Source organism: Leptodactylus fuscus, chromosome 10 (genome assembly GCF_031893055.1).
Source record: "Leptodactylus fuscus isolate aLepFus1 chromosome 10, aLepFus1.hap2, whole genome shotgun sequence".
In the NCBI taxonomy this organism is placed as follows: Eukaryota; Metazoa; Chordata; class Amphibia; order Anura; family Leptodactylidae; genus Leptodactylus; species Leptodactylus fuscus.
In genome coordinates, this window is record NC_134274.1 from 21,759,821 (window position 1) to 21,776,988 (window position 17,168).

The 17,168-nt window shown below is 37.8% G+C and overlaps 1 protein-coding gene across 2 annotated transcripts; it reads left to right on the top strand.

Moving 5' to 3' along the window:
- The first annotated feature begins 784 nt into the window (after positions 1–784).
- On the top strand, positions 785–10,474 carry FGF8 (fibroblast growth factor 8). Of its 2 annotated transcripts, none has more exons than XM_075258531.1 (5): positions 785–986; positions 1,098–1,134; positions 2,492–2,672; positions 7,797–7,903; positions 9,719–10,474. In XM_075258531.1, the coding sequence occupies exons 1-5, from the start codon at positions 955–957 to the stop codon at positions 9,995–9,997; spliced, it is 636 nt and encodes a 211-aa protein (XP_075114632.1). In that variant the 5' UTR covers positions 785–954; the 3' UTR covers positions 9,998–10,474. The 2 variants fall into 2 exon arrangements, with proteins under 2 accessions (XP_075114632.1, XP_075114633.1); XM_075258532.1 differs by having other exon boundaries at positions 2,525–2,672.
- Positions 10,475–17,168: the final 6,694 nt, after the last annotated feature.

Here is a 17,168-nt window from a genome sequence, read left to right on the forward strand (position 1 = left end):
ATAATCCCCTGTAATATTCAGCCATGCACTTGCTGAATTTGGGCATTGGTGGATTTTAATGCCTTACATAATTTGTGTGTGTCACTGAGGGCACCCTGTAACATTACAGCTATCCAAGGGGCTGGTTTCTCCTGGTCCATCCTCCCACATTTAACCCAGGATAGATGAGAAGGGAGTTTGACATTGGAGAGCTCAGGACAAGAGGAGGGACAAGAGCAGATTGCTTGCAATCATTCCACTTAGTGCTGAATGAGACACCAGCCAACACACACACACATTTACACACTCACACACACTCAGGAGCTTCCCAAACCACAAGTCCCACAGCCAGGTCCTTCTGCTAGCTCCATGGTCTGATCTGAGCTTCACTCATCATACACTTTAATCATCTGACACACAACAAGAGCTGCTGCCTTCCTTCCTTCTTCCATCCAACACAACGTCATTTTCTTCACAGAAGAGGAAAAAAAAATATGATCCTCCCAAGAAGCTCTTTTTTTTCCCTCCTCAGTTCTTCAGAGTTTGGCTTTAGTTTGCTGAGACCTTCAGAGTGAGTGGCTGAACCTGACAGCCCAGCTTCTACAGCATCTACAACTTCAAGTCCCATCTGCAAGACTTGGACATTTGTCATCCCATTCTTGGAACCAAGCTGTCTTTCTTCCAACTTCTTGGAGGGCTTGTGGTGGGCTTTGCAGGATCTTGGACTATTGCTGGTGGCTTTGATTCTGGGCTGGTTTGCTGTATATTTTTCCTGCAGTGCTGTGATCCCTTTGCTTTCCCCCGGCATCCTAGACAGGGAGATGGGAGGAGGAATCTGCTGGAGCTCCTAGGACTTAGCACTGCACCTTCTTCTCCCACTACCAGCTGCTTGAGTTACCGCAGAGGACCTTGCCTTGCCAGGCAGCACAATAACAAACCAGGGAATATCCTGATCTGTACAAGCAGGAGCTAAACATGCTCTACATCACATCAGTGCTTGGATACCTGTGAGTATATACTGGATGTATCCGCATTATATATTGCATTTAGCATGTATATCACTCCACTACCTCATCCCTCCATCACCGCTTCTAAACTCCATCTCTCTATTTCCCCAGGTTATTGCACTTGTTTGTCCTCTGTTTACAAGCTCAGGTAAGCATCATATTCTATATCTCACACTGATACAATGTTATTTGTCTATATCAAAGTAATATAACACAAGGATACATTGTACGATACACACGAGATATACAATACTAGGTGTAAAGCAATTTATTATAGCATATACTATAGACCCTATACATTGGCCAAATAACTATAATCCTATATATTGACAGCATGTTTCAAGGTCATAGAGAAAACTAGCAATGAACTATCTTCAATACTTTCCCCTAGATTTTGTTCCTCTAAAAGACCCGTGACCTCTATTTATAGAATTAGGTTATATTTATTGCAAGAATAAAGGTGGCATCGGAGGAGGCCATTATATGTCCCATTATATGTCCCCTTATATATGTCCCTTATATATGTCCCATTATATGTCCCCTTATATATGTCCCATTATATGTCCCATTATATGTCCCCATGCTGCTGCCCGCGAAATCTTCACATCTTGCCCATATTAAAGGCACTTAGGAAAAGCTTAAACAGGCAGATAGAGGAATCCTCTCCACTTTGTGAGGTAGGGGCTATTGTGCAGAAGTCCAAATCTTTGATTTGATATGGGGATTTCACTAAGAGCTCCCTTGTCACCCATAGAAGTAAAGCCGAATCTCCCTCACATTTGTTGAGTATACATCTTTATAAATGTCAAAGACAAGAGCGATCCTTCCTATTGGAGCCTTGTTTTTCTATAGCCAAAGGGAATATAAATCTCTGGTAGGATGGTGTGCTGAGCAATCTGCCAAATTTGTCACAGTAGTCAGTTGTGGTTTGTGTGCGATTTCATGCAAATACTAATATATATAGGCACATAATATGTATATAAATATATAATATTATAGGTAAATAGAGTGTATGCACTGATACATAGATAGGTCATGAATATATATGACAAATAGTTGATGTGTTTTAAAATGATTGCAATGTATCCTTGCAGATAGATAGATAGATAGATAGATAGATAGATAGATAGATCTGCAATACGTTACAGTATCTGTTTTATCAGGTTCTACCTATAAACCTACTAAGTTATTTTAACTTAAACGTTAGCCCAAAAAAGAGTTCAATGACAGTATCAGCTCTGCTACATCAGAGTAAATTTGACATTACGTCCTCTATTGACAGAGGATTTCCTAAGATCTGACTATACCCTACGTATGTAAATGCTAAGGCATTGAGATTGTATAATGTTACTATAGTCATGTAGCATTTTGATACATATAGATATACATTTATACAATGTGGCCTGCACAGAGACTCTTTATAGCCTAGTATACAGTGCACTCGGGCTTCACCTAGATGTACAAAGGTATAAAATATAATAGCTTGTTTTATGTATTTCCTAAAGGTAACTGTTCAGTCCCCACCTAATTTTACACAGCATGTGAGGGAGCAGAGCCTGGTGACAGATCAGCTGAGCAGAAGGCTTATCAGGACCTACCAGCTATACAGCCGCACCAGTGGGAAGCATGTACAAGTACTGGACAACAAGAAAATCAATGCAATGGCCGAGGATGGAGATCCACATGGTAAGACCCCTTCTGGCTCTGGCTAGAATACATTTCTATATCATTGCTGAACGTTATAGCAGTTACTTACATTGAACTGTAAATTGTATTGCTCTTTTGTAACCTAACAGATGCACATGATCCATATAGTCCATGTTATTTTATAACCTAACATACACATGATCAATATAGTCCATGTTATTTTATAACCTAACAGATGCACATGATCCATATAGTCAATGCTCTGTTATAACCTAACATACACATGATCCATATAGTCAATGCTCTGTTATAACCTAACAGATGCACATGATCCATATAGTCCATGTTCTATTGTAACCTAACACATACACATGATCCATATAGTCAATGCTCTTATATAACCTATCAGATACACATGATGTATATAGTTGATGCTCTTTTGTAACATAACAGATACACATGATCCATATAGTCTTTTGTAACCTAACACATACACATGATCCATATAGTCCATGATCTATTGTAACCTAACAGATATACATAATCCATATAGTCGATGCTCTGTTATAACCTAGTAGATACATATGATCCATATAGTCCATGTTCTATTGTAACCTAACGCATACACATGATCCATATAGTCCATGCTCTTTTGTAACATAACAGATACACATGATCCATATAGTTGATGTAGCAGTGCTAGATTTGTTATTTCTATATATTTTTTCCAATAATACAGCCTCAAAGAGTTAAATGATCCATTCAGCACTGCTACATCCCTATGGATTTCTCACGTCACGATAATACTAATAATTCTAATACTGCTCTATGGCTTTCTACTATCGACTATGCCATCAACTAAAGATTTTTCCGTTATTATGAGTCAGTGGCCCATAAAGTGTGCTATATCTAAATTTGGTGTCTGACTTAAGGGATCATATAACTTGCCTAGGGTCATACAGACAATCTGGGATACCATTTCTTATCAAGTGACTTACAGGACAGAGCTAAGCTTTTGGCCATGTAGCTGTATATTATGTGGTTACTTGTGAGGATTTTATTCATGTCTAGTTTATGTATGGGACCATTGCACTAAATTGTATCAACTCTTATCAGTTCTATGTTATTGTAATATTCTATCTAAATACAATTTCCGCATGGTGGGACTATTCAAGATTGACCTTATCTTAGAAAGAAATCATAATATTGAGGATATATTTTATAATTTTTTCGGTATTTACTATTATTATCATGTTACATGGACCCTTCTTCAGGCCTAAATTTCAGGGTCAGGGGATCAGGCCTGTTCCTTCAGGTAGGAAGAGTCAGGGACAAGCAGTTGTTAATTTCACCCGTCCAATTTTATCAATCTAAGTCATAAATTAAATTCCAACCTTTGACGTAAGTGACGCATTTCCAATATTTTTATTCTTCGCAAATCTCCGAATGGTCGGGATCCAAAGAGAAAAATTCTCAAAAAATTAAAAAATCTGTAACATTTCTAAGGATCAACAGAATAAAGGAATTTCAAGACTGTGTTCCTAACATAATATAAAAAGCAGAAGGATGATTTTTATTTTTATCTGTAGACAAATTATTACCAAGGGGAACAAAATTGTTCTGCGAGGCAAATTCAGACAAAGTGGACATAGACAGTCTGGTAGAGAAGGGGGGGTAGTCTGTATACAGACGTTTCCCACAGCAAAATTGATTCATAAAATAAAATGTAATTTAGACAAAAAACAGAACATTTCAATTCAAGAGGATTCGAGATGGGGGGAGGGGCGGGGGCGGAAAACAAGGAAACAAAAAAAAATATATCTCAATGATAAATATATACACAAACACTAAGAGGAGGTTATGAAGTATGATATAAAACAGAAAAAGAACAAGCATTTTCTCAGATGTAAAGGTTTAAGAAAGTTGTAGTCTGTAAACGTTAAAAAGAGGTTCAAGATTGTTCTATATGAATCTCCAGAGAGACCCCTAATGTCTGGAAGAGCCATTAAAACTCTTCTTACTTTCACCTTTTTTAACATTTCCTGAATACTTTCTCGTCTTCTCGGTGCAGTTTTGGGATCAAATGTGTCTCACTGCATTTTTTCTGCATCTACGTAGCTACTTTCCTTCAAAGTTTCAGCTCGAAACATAATTTTACTGGGATAAAGCTGTCACTAGTGCAAAAGGATAAAAATGAATAGGCTAAGCTTTCCAAAAACACATCCCGAACAAATTCAAGACACTTTAAGAAAAAAAAATTAAATAATTTACAAATTACCCAAAAAAGTCCTATTAAGGGTAATTGTACAAGGATGTGTTTTTGAGCCTGTAAGTCATGTGATGTCTGTGGAGGCTTGAATCAGGTCAGGGCAACATTTTTAAGGGTTAATTTTTAACCCCTGGTTTTACAGACTAAATTTCCAAAAAGTACATCTTGAACAATTTCGAGAAAAAGTTTAAAAAATTTACAAATGACCCAAAAAGTCATATTAAGGGTCACTGTACGATGACGTACTTTTGAGCCTGTAGTCATGTGATGTCTGCGTAGACTCGAATCAGGTCAGGGCATTATTTTCAAGGGTCATTTTTAACCCTTGGTTTTATTGGTTTCCAAAAAATTACAAAACCCTTTAGGAAAAAAAAAGTTCAAAAATTTACAAATGACTCAAAAAGTCATATTAAGGGTACAATGACATACTTTTGAGCCTGTAGTCATGTGATGCCCATGTAGGTTCCAATCAGGTCAGGGCATTATTTTCAAGGGTCATTTTTAACCCTTGGTTTTATTGGTTTTCAAAAAAGTACATCTTGAACAATTTCAATACCCTTTAGGAAAAAAAAGTTCAAAAATTTACAAATGACCCAATAAGTCATATTAAGGGTAATTGTACAATGACGTACTTTTGAGCCTGTAGTCATGTGATGTCTGTGTAGGTTCTAATCAGGTCAGGGCATTATTTTGAAGGGTCATTCTTAACCCTTGGTTTTATAGACTAAGTTTCCAAAAAACACACCCTGAACAATTTCTTGACCCTTTAGGAAAAAAAAAAAAAAAGATTTACAGATTACCCAAAAAAGTCATATTGCTTTTATTGGTTTTATAGGTTAAGCTTTCCAAAAACACATCCCAAACAATTTTAAGTCCCTTTAGGAAAAAAAAACTTGACAAATTACCCCTCAAAAAAAGTCATATTAAGGGTAATTGTACGATGACGTAATTTTGAGCCTGTAGTCATGTGATATTTTTTTACTAATGTGTTTGTAGGCTCAAATCAATTCAAGGCAATATTTTCAAGGGTCACTCTAAACCCTTGCTTTTATTGGTTTTATAGACTAAGCTTTCCAAAAAGCACACCCTGAACAATTTCATGACCCTTTCAGAAAAAAAAGTTCAAAAATTTACAAATTACCCCAAGTCATTCTTGTGGATACCCCAAGTAAGTCATATTAAGAGTAATGTACCATGACGTTATTTCGAGCCTGTAGTCATGTGATGTTTGGTACTGATGTCTGTGTAGGCTCAAATCTGGTCAGGGCAATATTTTCAAGGTTCATATTCTTAACCCTTGCTTTTATTGGTTTTATAGGTTAAGCTTTCCAAAAACACAAGATCCTTTAGAAAAAAAAAATGGTGCAATAATTTACATTATCTTGAAAAGTCATGCTAAGGGTCATTGTTCAATCTTAACATAACTTTTTGAGCCTGTAGTCATGTGATGTTGTGTACTGAAGTCTGTGCAGGCTCAGGGCAAAAATTTCAAAAACATTCAAAAATTCAAAAAAAATTCAAAAACATTCTTAACCTATTCTTAGTTTTCTAGGTACGAACCAGATAGCCAGTTGCCTGGTTATTTGGCCTTAGTATTTACATGTATATATTTAGAGAGTAGGGATATTAGGTGGTCACAGGCAGTGGTACAAGTTAATTTTTTGGTACTGTGTTGTGGAATACATTGGTACTATATGGGAAATAAGAAGGTAAAATTATACTGATGCTTTCTCTTGTATTGGTATTATATCAAGTCAATTTTTTTTGTCTATTGTAATATAAAGGTAATGAGGAAGCCATCTAGAATTTTTTGTATCCACATTTTCTCGTCTGCACAACAATACATGAGCCAGCCATAGATATTGATCAATATCCTGTACGCCTTTTACTGGATCTCAGATTGATTTTCTTCCATGCCCCCTACTAAAGAAAACCCACGTCAAGCTACCTGTCTACCCTTAACGTTACTGTATTGAAAGCAGCCGGCGATCAGATCAAAGGTTTTTTATATATTTTTTAGGCTGCTCGATGACAGCTCTTAAATTTTTGATGGGTTGATTTTTTGTAAGTCTTTATGTATTTACCTTAAGGGTAACTTCCCATTCCAATAAAGGCAAATACAGCCTGTATTCCATTCACTGTGTGGGCAGATGCAAATGTTAAAGTGATCACCGGCTCCATCGTGCATCCTGGGATTTTATTATTTTTTTATTTTTTTAGAGGCAGGATTTACAGCAACATAAGCATATAAAACATCTTATTCAAGCCAGTATTAGCGGTATGATTGCTTGTGCAGTTGGCCATAATATCTAAGGCAGCAGTAGAGAAAGTAGGATCAAGTGATATCTGTGGACAGAAACGCGTTTCAGTTTTTGATTTTCTTTTTTTTTTTACTACATCGATCCAAAATTTGCATAGTCAGTCTGAACCACGATCAATGTCTCTGTTAAAAATTGAGGAAGTCAATCAATACAGCTTTACGCAAGCAAATTGAAAGGCTTTTTCTATCCTCTGGGTCTCCAACGCATTGTACATAATAGAGCAGAAAAATCTGCAAAAGTAACACTTGATACAGACCAGACATGTGAAACATACATGTGTGGTCAAATATTCTTGTAGGGATGGGATGCTTTTTGTAATCTGTCTTGGAAGACATCTTTGCACCAATGGTTCTTGACTCTCTTTGCTCTAATTGATAACCAGGAACCATAGTAGATCCTTACGATTATATAATGTATATTACAGTCGGACGCCATATGGTCCTAGACGTCAATCCATTCATGCATAAATTATTCCTTTTGTATTCCATTCCGTAAAAAAATTGGAGAATTTTTATGATCCACTTCATCGAGACGTAAAATTAACAGGATATTTTTTTCCTTTCCTCTTCGCAGCCAAATTGATTGTGGAAACCGACACGTTTGGAAGCAGAGTCCGTATTAAAGGAGCCGAGACGGGTTATTACATCTGCATGAACAAGAAGGGGAAGTTGGTTGGCAAGGTGAGTTGGATTTTTACATGGCGACAATATGTTATCATAATCCCACTGAGCTGGAAATTAATTTAGAGATAAAAGGAGGCCATTGGGGCGAATATTGCAGTCAAGAGGCGCGGAGAAGGCGCTGATTAAAAAGACAGGGGAAAATGCACGGTAGTAAGATTGTGAATACAATTTTCGATCAAAAGGCGCAAGAGAATTGGGAAAGGAAAAGAGTAACAAAGACGAGATAAAAGAGTCAAAAGGAATAAAAGCTGAAAGGGGAAAAAAGGGGGTGTTTCAAATTCCATATATCTTATTTAACAAATAGCCAAATTGCTTTGCCATTATGTACAATTACATGCTACAAGTATTTGGAATGTTAAGACACAAAGTTCAGGCTGCCTCATCACTAAGCCCTGAAATCTTCACATTAGTCATGGTTGTTCTTTAACACCCAGAAACCGTTCCGAGGGGTCCTTTTAAAACTTCACTTTCAAGCCATTATTGGTTCTAAAGATGTCTGCTACAATGAGGATTTTCATTCCTCGTATTCACTGTTATTATGTGGGGTGAGGGGACCCGGGCTGATCAAAGTTAATACGCCCACTGCCTGCGCATACCTGCTTTAGAAATGTTTTTCCCAACCTTTATCCACTTCAGTAACTGACAATGACTTCCTGGCAGTTACAGTGTTACACGGCGGCAGCTCATATGAACAGCCTGTATGTCATTACCCGCCCATTCCCCCCCTGCATCTTGGGTCTTGAGACTCATTGTAGGACATTTGTTTTGAACCGGTCAACTGTTGGTTCAAAGAGAACGCTTCTATCCTCTATGGCAACTAACCAAAAACACCATATGGAAAGAACTGCCAAAAACTGGTTTCCGATTGGCTACCATGGATTGATTTTTATTCATTTTTTCTGGCTTGTAGTGCTACAGTATAAGCTGATCTATCTAGGAGACCAATGGCCTAACCACATGAAACCAAGTTATTCCTCGCATAATTTATTCCATAGTGGTTTTTGGTCAATTGCTGTAGACATTGGTTTGTTATTTCACTAGACATTAGAAGATCTGCCCAAATATAGGTTCTACATTGGGGTGTAGAACATTTAAGCAACACCTTTGAACTTTCAACATCTACTTTGACTTGTATGACCATGTCATGGAGATTTGGAACAACTCAACAGTTCCGTAAGGAGTCAACCATCTACAAGGTCCAACAATCATCAGACTATGAATAGCTCATTGGATTATGAATATGTTTAGGAAAGACTAAGAAACCTAGTAGGGTTGACAATCGTCCAAATGATATTAGCTCTGGTGGGCAACATCTTTCCCATTGGCTCAACCAAATAATTTTTCAAAACGCTAACTCTATATCGTACTATATTGTATAAGGGATCCTTTAGTTAGTTTTATATTCTTCATTATTAATATAGAGTACAATACATACAATGGGTTTGGATATTTTTCCAGTTGATGCCGCGCAGCGCAATAGTAGATTTCTACTGTAGAAAAAGTAACAATACACTACATTAAAGATTGATCGTCTCTAATCAATTCTGTGATCTAATTCTATTTGCTGTGAGTCATACGCTAAGTCAGTCAGCCATAAAATATGTCATGTCTAATTAGAGGACAGATCGTATATAAAATAAATATATATGTGTTTCGTGTGAGACTAAGCATTACAAATTAGGGAAAAGCAAATCCAAGCCTAACGTCCATTGGCTCAAGTCTTACGCAATACTTTGTCTTATTCTAATATTAGACTTTATCTATTTTTTATTATTTGTATTTTACATTCATATAATTTTTTTTTTTTCCCAGACAAATGGACGAGGAAAAGATTGTGTCTTCACCGAGATTGTTTTAGAAAACAACTACACAGCATTGCAAAATGCCAAGTACGAAGGGTGGTATATGGCCTTTACCCGGAGAGGACGTCCTAGAAAAGGATCCAAGACAAGACAACACCAACGAGAGGTTCATTTTATGAAGAGGATGCCAAAAGGTCATCATACGACCGAACCTCATAAACGTTTTGAATTTATTAATTATCCTTTTAATCGGAGAAGTAAAAGAACTCGATATTCAAGTTCTCGGTAGGAACCGGATCAAAAGTCCATTCCACATTCTACAGACTTTGAATATAGACTACTCTCTTCTAATATAAAATGAAAAAGACACATGAACTAGTTGTTTTATATATAAATATACATATATATTTTTTTGTTTTTACAGATGATTTATTTTTTTACTCTTACAAGACTTTTTTAAGAAAAAAATAAGAAAAAAAAAACGGACTTACAAAAAAAGTGGGCTCTTCCTATAGATCTTAGAAATTTTTTTAATACTTAGAGAAGATATTTTAGAGGAGGACAAACCTGGGACCAAAAGTGCTACTTACTGATGAAAACACTAAAACCAAAAACCCAAGACAGACAAACAAGACAGGTGCAAGAAGACTGAAGAAGAAACTCGACCTTCTGCGTTTTGTGTTTTTTTGTTTTTTTTTTCTTTTGACATCCTTTACGGAATAACTGATTTTAACATATGTTTTCTTGACTATTCATAAGAGCTGCTTTTTTTCACCTCTTCAGTTTCCTTCGTGGAAACCATGAATACTTCTAACTATTTTTGTGATCCTTTTTTTTTTTAATATACTGATGTGATTTCTGCAAACGAGGACAAATCACGTTTTTTGTTTGACGTACAGAAAATTGAAAAACCTCAAGACTTGCAACTTAATGGTGGTCAAATAAAATGCATCCCAGAGGTAGAAATCGGTTGTAAAAAATAGTGATAAAAGTAATAATGTTATTATTTTTTTGAAACACTGTACAAATGTCAGTTGTCTGGCAAGACCTTTGTCCTTTTTTTTGAGGATATGTGTAAATATTAATATTAATGATGGAAATATTTATTTAAATGTGTATTAAAATTTGTACTAGTAATTTGTGGTTATGGATTTACTTTGACCTTAGTTTTTGTTCTACGATTCAAAAATTTTTAGATCACATTGGATGTGAAAAAACTTCTATTAGGACTACAAGTCGGGAAGGAATTTTTTCCCCTGAAATGGGGCAATTGGCATGAGCCTCATGGGGTTTTTTGTCTTCCCCTGGATCACCACTGTAGGGATTGTAGGGTTATAGGTTGGACTTGATGAACTTGATCAACTATGTAACTATGTACAAAACCGCAAGTAAATTGCATATAGAATGGAAATTCTATTTCTATTCTATTTTCTATTCTATTCTATTTTAATTCTATTTCCTTTTATAAAAAAAATTAGAAAAATCCAATTTTTTTTATCCATCTTTAGGGAAAACGGGCCAAATAACGTAGTAGATAACGGGCTATTCAGTTCTGTTAAAATGGTGTTGAGACAATATGTAGATCACAAGGTGTACCGTTATTGGGATCCCTGGTGATCACTTGTGATATGCGAGGGAGCTCCCTGCAGCGCCACCACAGGAGAAGTTACGTATTACACTGTTCTTATTTAATTCAATGGACCGTATAATACTGAGATGTTGTGTCCTCTTTATAGCTAATAGATGAGAGTCCTTAGCAATGGTGCCTAGATCAAATTTTCTAATAGGGTATAGTTTTGTAAACCAACTTACCCCTTTAATTTCGGGGTTATATTGTACCCTGTTATTCCATGCACCTAAGAATCTGCCATGTCAAAGGGCAATTTGTGACAATTTTTGTCATATGAACCAAAGCCATAATACATGTAAAAATGAATAGTAATAAAGTTATTCATGCAATATTTATCTATAATCTGAATGAATGCCAATACAATTTCTAGGCAGAAATTCCTATTTAATAGTCAATGATGTAAATGGAGAAAGCCCCTTAAGTCTCACTTGTGAGAAGTTTATATTTGGTTACTTTCTTAAGCATCCTAGAATAGCTTTTGAAATTTCAGCCTGATTTATTGGCTTGCGCGCTGGTTATTTTAGCTTACACTAAGGTGACGTGATTCTCTAATTCAGTTGGTCTGACGCTGCAGAATCATAAGGCGCTGCTTAAATATGTGTGCTGGACATTCCAAAAATTCTCCAAAAATACATGAAAAAATAAGGAGTTAAAAAAAATGACATAGGCTTGCCCAATTAAATTTGAAGAAACAAAATGCCATAAAAAAAAAAATATTATATATATATATATATATATATATATATATATATATATATATATATATATAATATAATTTTATTTTTTTTTTTAGATTTGCTTAAAGGAGTTTTCCTTGTGTTCAAGGAGACATGAACTTTGTAAAAGTAGAGTCATGACAAATCCAATAGAAGTCATGTAGAGAATTGAGTGCATAAGATCTACTTCCTATGTTCCAGCAGTTATTGCACTTGATCTTGGAATCTACAAGCACTAACCAATAAAAAATAAAATTTGTTTCAATTAAAGCTGGTTCAACAATGACCCGGTCTGGATTTGGAAAGCCCTTGCTAACAGGGACTCCTGGCATTACAATTATAGTTATGTATTTCACATTAAGTGGGTATTGTGAGCAAGGAACTGGGCCCAGTGCAAAATCTGTAACAGGGCTCCCCTACTACCACGTGCCAATTGTAATGCTAGTGTCTTCTTATGTGCCAGAGGGATTTTGGGCCCCCTATGTCACCAAGGCCCATATGTGATTGAAGTAATACTATAACCCCTTAGTGACACCCATGTTAGAATTTTATCTTAGATTCCACCTTAGAAGTGGCCCATTTAAAAATGGCACCAGTTCAAAAGATGAGCAAGCGCCCATTGTTTGACTTCTCTGATCATGAACCATCAACCCTTCATATGCCGTGGTCAGATGTGATCACTGCATGGGAAGGCCTTCTTTTACTTTACTTTCATTTTAGCAATGCAACAGCTTTTCTGTAGGCTTCCAGGCTTGCCATTACTAATTTACTTACTATTGAGGTTTATCTATGACAGAGCTCAATAGTAAAGATAAGGATAACAGTTCTAATGACTGCAGGTTTTAGCCCCCACCCCTTGAGGAGGGTGCTAAAACAAATATCAAGCTCTCATATGACACTCTAAATGGATAGTGAAATAATTTATGGCCCTTGTTAGGTGAGAGTAAAATCTGAATCCTGAGAATAGGTCCTCAATATCCGTTAATAGGTTTTTTAAATATTTAATAGGGCTGCAGAATATTAAAACTTTCCCTCCTTTCCCGGTCCCCGTTCTCCATTTCCAGAGGCAGTTGTTCTAGTCTTGAGGACAATGGGCTGTTTATGCCAGGTGAAAGGGTCACTGATGAGGCCTGTGATTTGGCTGGACCAAATGGGAGGTCACTACAGATGTCAGCCCCGGGATCTGTATAAAGAGAACTGGAGGTGCTATTGCTGGAAATGGGGTTGTGGAGAGAGGTGAGTAGTGTGTTTTTTTTTTTATAGTAAGGCCCCTTCAGCCCTATTAAGTGTAAAACATTAAAATAGTCAGACAACCTTTTTAACTTATAAAACGACTTTAATTAGCCCCATGGTGGGACTATTAAAGGATTATCTTATCTTATTGTTAAAAGGGACAAAATGGGAGTCTTCTTGTGTGTTCAGTGTAAGTATATTAGTAACAAATGTGACGCTTGTAAGTCTTGTCCCCCCATAGGGCTCACATTTTATATTTTAAGTATGTTTTTGGATTGTAGAAAACTCCATGGAGATACTGACCCACCAAAAACCCAATTCTGTAAGCCAGCACTGTTGTCCACTGAGCTACTGTGTTACCCTATGGCTAAGGTCTCACACAAAAAAAAGTGCTGTGGGAAAAAGCGTTGTGGCAATGTATCATGGTTCTTTAGACATAAAGTTTGCGGAGTTTTCCACCACGGACTTTCTGTTACAATTATACCTATGGGGAAAGCCCTGGCATTTCCGTAGGTATATTTGACATGCTGTGATTTCCAAAACCGCAACGGTTTCCGTAATCGTGGCGTGTCCACACGACGGATTTTACCGCAAGGTGGGCATAGCATTTGCTAGAATCCCATCCACTTTTCCCATACTGTAAAATGCTATGATTTTTCCCACAGCGTTTCCGTCCTGTGGGGCCCCGGCCTATAAGGGCCCGTTCACACGGGGTGGATTATGGCGTGTAATCCACGTGATAATCCGCCCCCTCACAATGGTGGTCTATGGACCACCAGGCTGCTTTTTTCCATGAGCAGCAGCAAAAAGAAGTGCGCTGCCCTTTTTTTCAGGCGGATTCCGCAGCTCGGCGAACCGCGGCGTCCACCTGGTGGCAGCAACTTCCGGAGTCGGCCATTCATTTGAGCTGACTCCGAGGGGGGGGGAGCCCCAACCACGACAGTCGTGGCAGGCGGGTTTTGACCTGAGAGTGACGCAGCTCCCCACGTCACTCTCGGTGCCAAAATCCACCCCACCGCCCCCCGTGTGAACTTAGCCTAACAGTATACAGATATCTGTGCACCACAGGACGCATTTTGTTCTCTTTTTTATTCTTCTACTTCACCCACTGTGGAAAAATCGTGCCGACCCATTTCTTAGGTCATAACCACTATGGGAAGAACCACAGATCCATAATACAGCATTCGATAATTTCTGTGGTTTCGGCCACCAGCACTTTAAAACAATTTAAGTATATCATTACCGAGTTGCCGAACGGAGGGATGAAGCAAATTATATTTGCTATAAAACACAAACTAATCAGCGGTCTATGCGAAATTCATGGGATCCGAAAACCTCGTAGCTGCCGTGTGCACAGCCGCTACATGTTGGAATTTGCAATAAGAAGAAGAAGAAAAAAAAAAATTCCGCCAGTAAAGTACGAAGACTTTTATGAAAAGATTTAAATAGCATACAAAGATTAATGTGACACTTTTTCTTTTTGGTCCACACATTAAAAGTAAGGCTGAGCCGATTGTGGCATGGAAGGGGGCCAAATAATGATCTAGAGGAAAACACACAACCTTAATGTAAGGAACAGAGCTCATTACTTGGCCTCGGAATGTATATTTATATTTTGAGAGTGCAGCAGAATACCAGATCATTTTTCATTTTTTTTATTGGAAATAAAACTTAATGTGTAAGATACAAGATGAAGGCGCACAGGTGCTATTCCCGAATTTATTTCATAGATGGCAAGACATTTTTCTTACAGTTTCTTAAAAGTCGAAAGAACTGGAAGACCTGAGAATGCCAAATAGAAGACAAACGGGCTCTGATATTATCTGGTACCTATTTACGAAAGATTGACTGACTGCGGACCAATCTTAGCTGTCTATTAAAGGTTGCAGAGTCCGGTCCTGCACCGATGCTCTGCGGGAACACACAACAGATTACCCGCTTCCGGCAATTTTTTAGACTTTTTAGACTTTTTTTTTTTAGTTTGTTGGTTTTTGGTTTCCAGGCACAGGATCCTAGAAAATGTTTAGTTATATTTTCACTCTGGAAGACAATTATAGATATTTTGGCATGTCTTGGAGCGTGGAAGAAGTCTACCGGTTGCCAAAATGCGTTATGTGTAAAATCAATTAGATTTTTTGTTTTTTTAAAGTGAGACATTATACATTCTTTGGAAATGTTCACTTAAAAAAAAAATAAAGAAAATATTTTGGTTTTGTCATCTCTCGATTTTTGATAGGAATAATTGTGAACTTTTTACGACTTTTTTCAAAAATTTCCCTTTTTTTTTTTTTTTAGATTGTATTATTTGGAACTATTTTGTTTATTTTTAGATAAGATATTCTTTTTGGTCACATTTACCCAAAGATAGGATGGGAGTTGACCCATCCAGGACATGAGGTTGTAGCTGGGGTAATTCCTGGTGCATTCAGAACAGGTGCAAGCCTAAATAGCAACTGTTTTCGATACAAGCCCAGGGTTGCAGTACTGAAGCTATGCCATGTGTGTACGAACACTTAGCTACAACTTTTTGTAGTTCTTCCGACTGTTTTACAATTGAATGACAGATGTAATTGCATAATTCTAAAAGTAGGACTGAACTCATCTGGACAACAGCTATTCCTCCAGACCACTAGATACACCTCCAGTTTAGATCACTTCAGAACTAAAGGATCAGGGATGTTGAAAAGTAGCTGTTATGAGGAGGACAGCCTTCTCCCCACTGCGCTCCCGAGTCTCCACTTGCGGTAAGGAAGCCGGAACCTCCGCAGCATTGTGCGGGGGTTACCGGCTTCCTCCTGAGCCAGATGGGGGACTTTCGATCCTGTTAGTGCCTCTAGACCTCTGCTCCCTGAACTCCACTTTGTACTTCTGCTACCGCTCCTGTTACTGACTCGGCCTGCCTGAAGTTCCCTTTGGATTTCCCACAGTACTGCGTTACCCTCTTGTTGACAACCAAGTCCGTAAAACTACGATTTACTCTGTGCCGTCACGTGCCTCAGCCTTCTGGAATTCTGGACCTGCACCGCAACCCCAAAGATCTGCTGGTAAGAGATTTCAGTGTCTGGTTTACTGCGATTTGTGGTGTGTTGTGAGTTTGGCATTTCCTTACCCGTACCATTCTGCCTAGCAGTGCAGCCAAGTCCATCGCCACCATCTGGGGCTCTGGTGAACCCCATTGTGTGGTTGGAATTTGAGCAACCTGAGGGGTGTTGGACACACGGCACCAAATTATCCATTTTAATTGGTATATCTAGTACTGGTTCTCACTATGGCTATGAACTGCATCTGCTATTCTAACAGTAGCACGACTGATCCTTATTTATACCAATATCTGTTGTAGGAGGGTTAAGACATCCCCACACATTAGAAAGTTGGATGGTTCCACCAAAACTGGAGCTTAACCAAAATTGGCTAGCTTAATTTTTAGCGTTTTTGACCTAGATATACAAATTCCCCTACAATTAATCCTGTGGGTGTTCTGTGAAAATGGGGACAGATAAATGTCTGCCAAACAATTCTGCCTATCACTTATTTTAGTGGAAACAATAAAATTCCACAGGAAAAATACTGTACAATAAATTTTATTAGGCATAAGGCTTGGGCCAAACACATTGAATGCTTTAGTTTGGCTATCTCCAGCGTTCCCATTGAAGTGGGAGCAGAGGTCCGCCCCCTCCATCAGGGCCATGTCTGCATTCACAATGGGGGTAGAACATCCTCCTGGTCTCAGAATCTATGGGGTCTCAGTGGTCAGACCTTCACCAATCAACAATGGATATGGTCTGTCTTATACACAAGAGATAAATATCCAGTAAGTCAATTATTGCTGCCGGTTCCATATGTGGCTCAGCCCTTGCAATACAAAGGATGAAAGCTAGGGG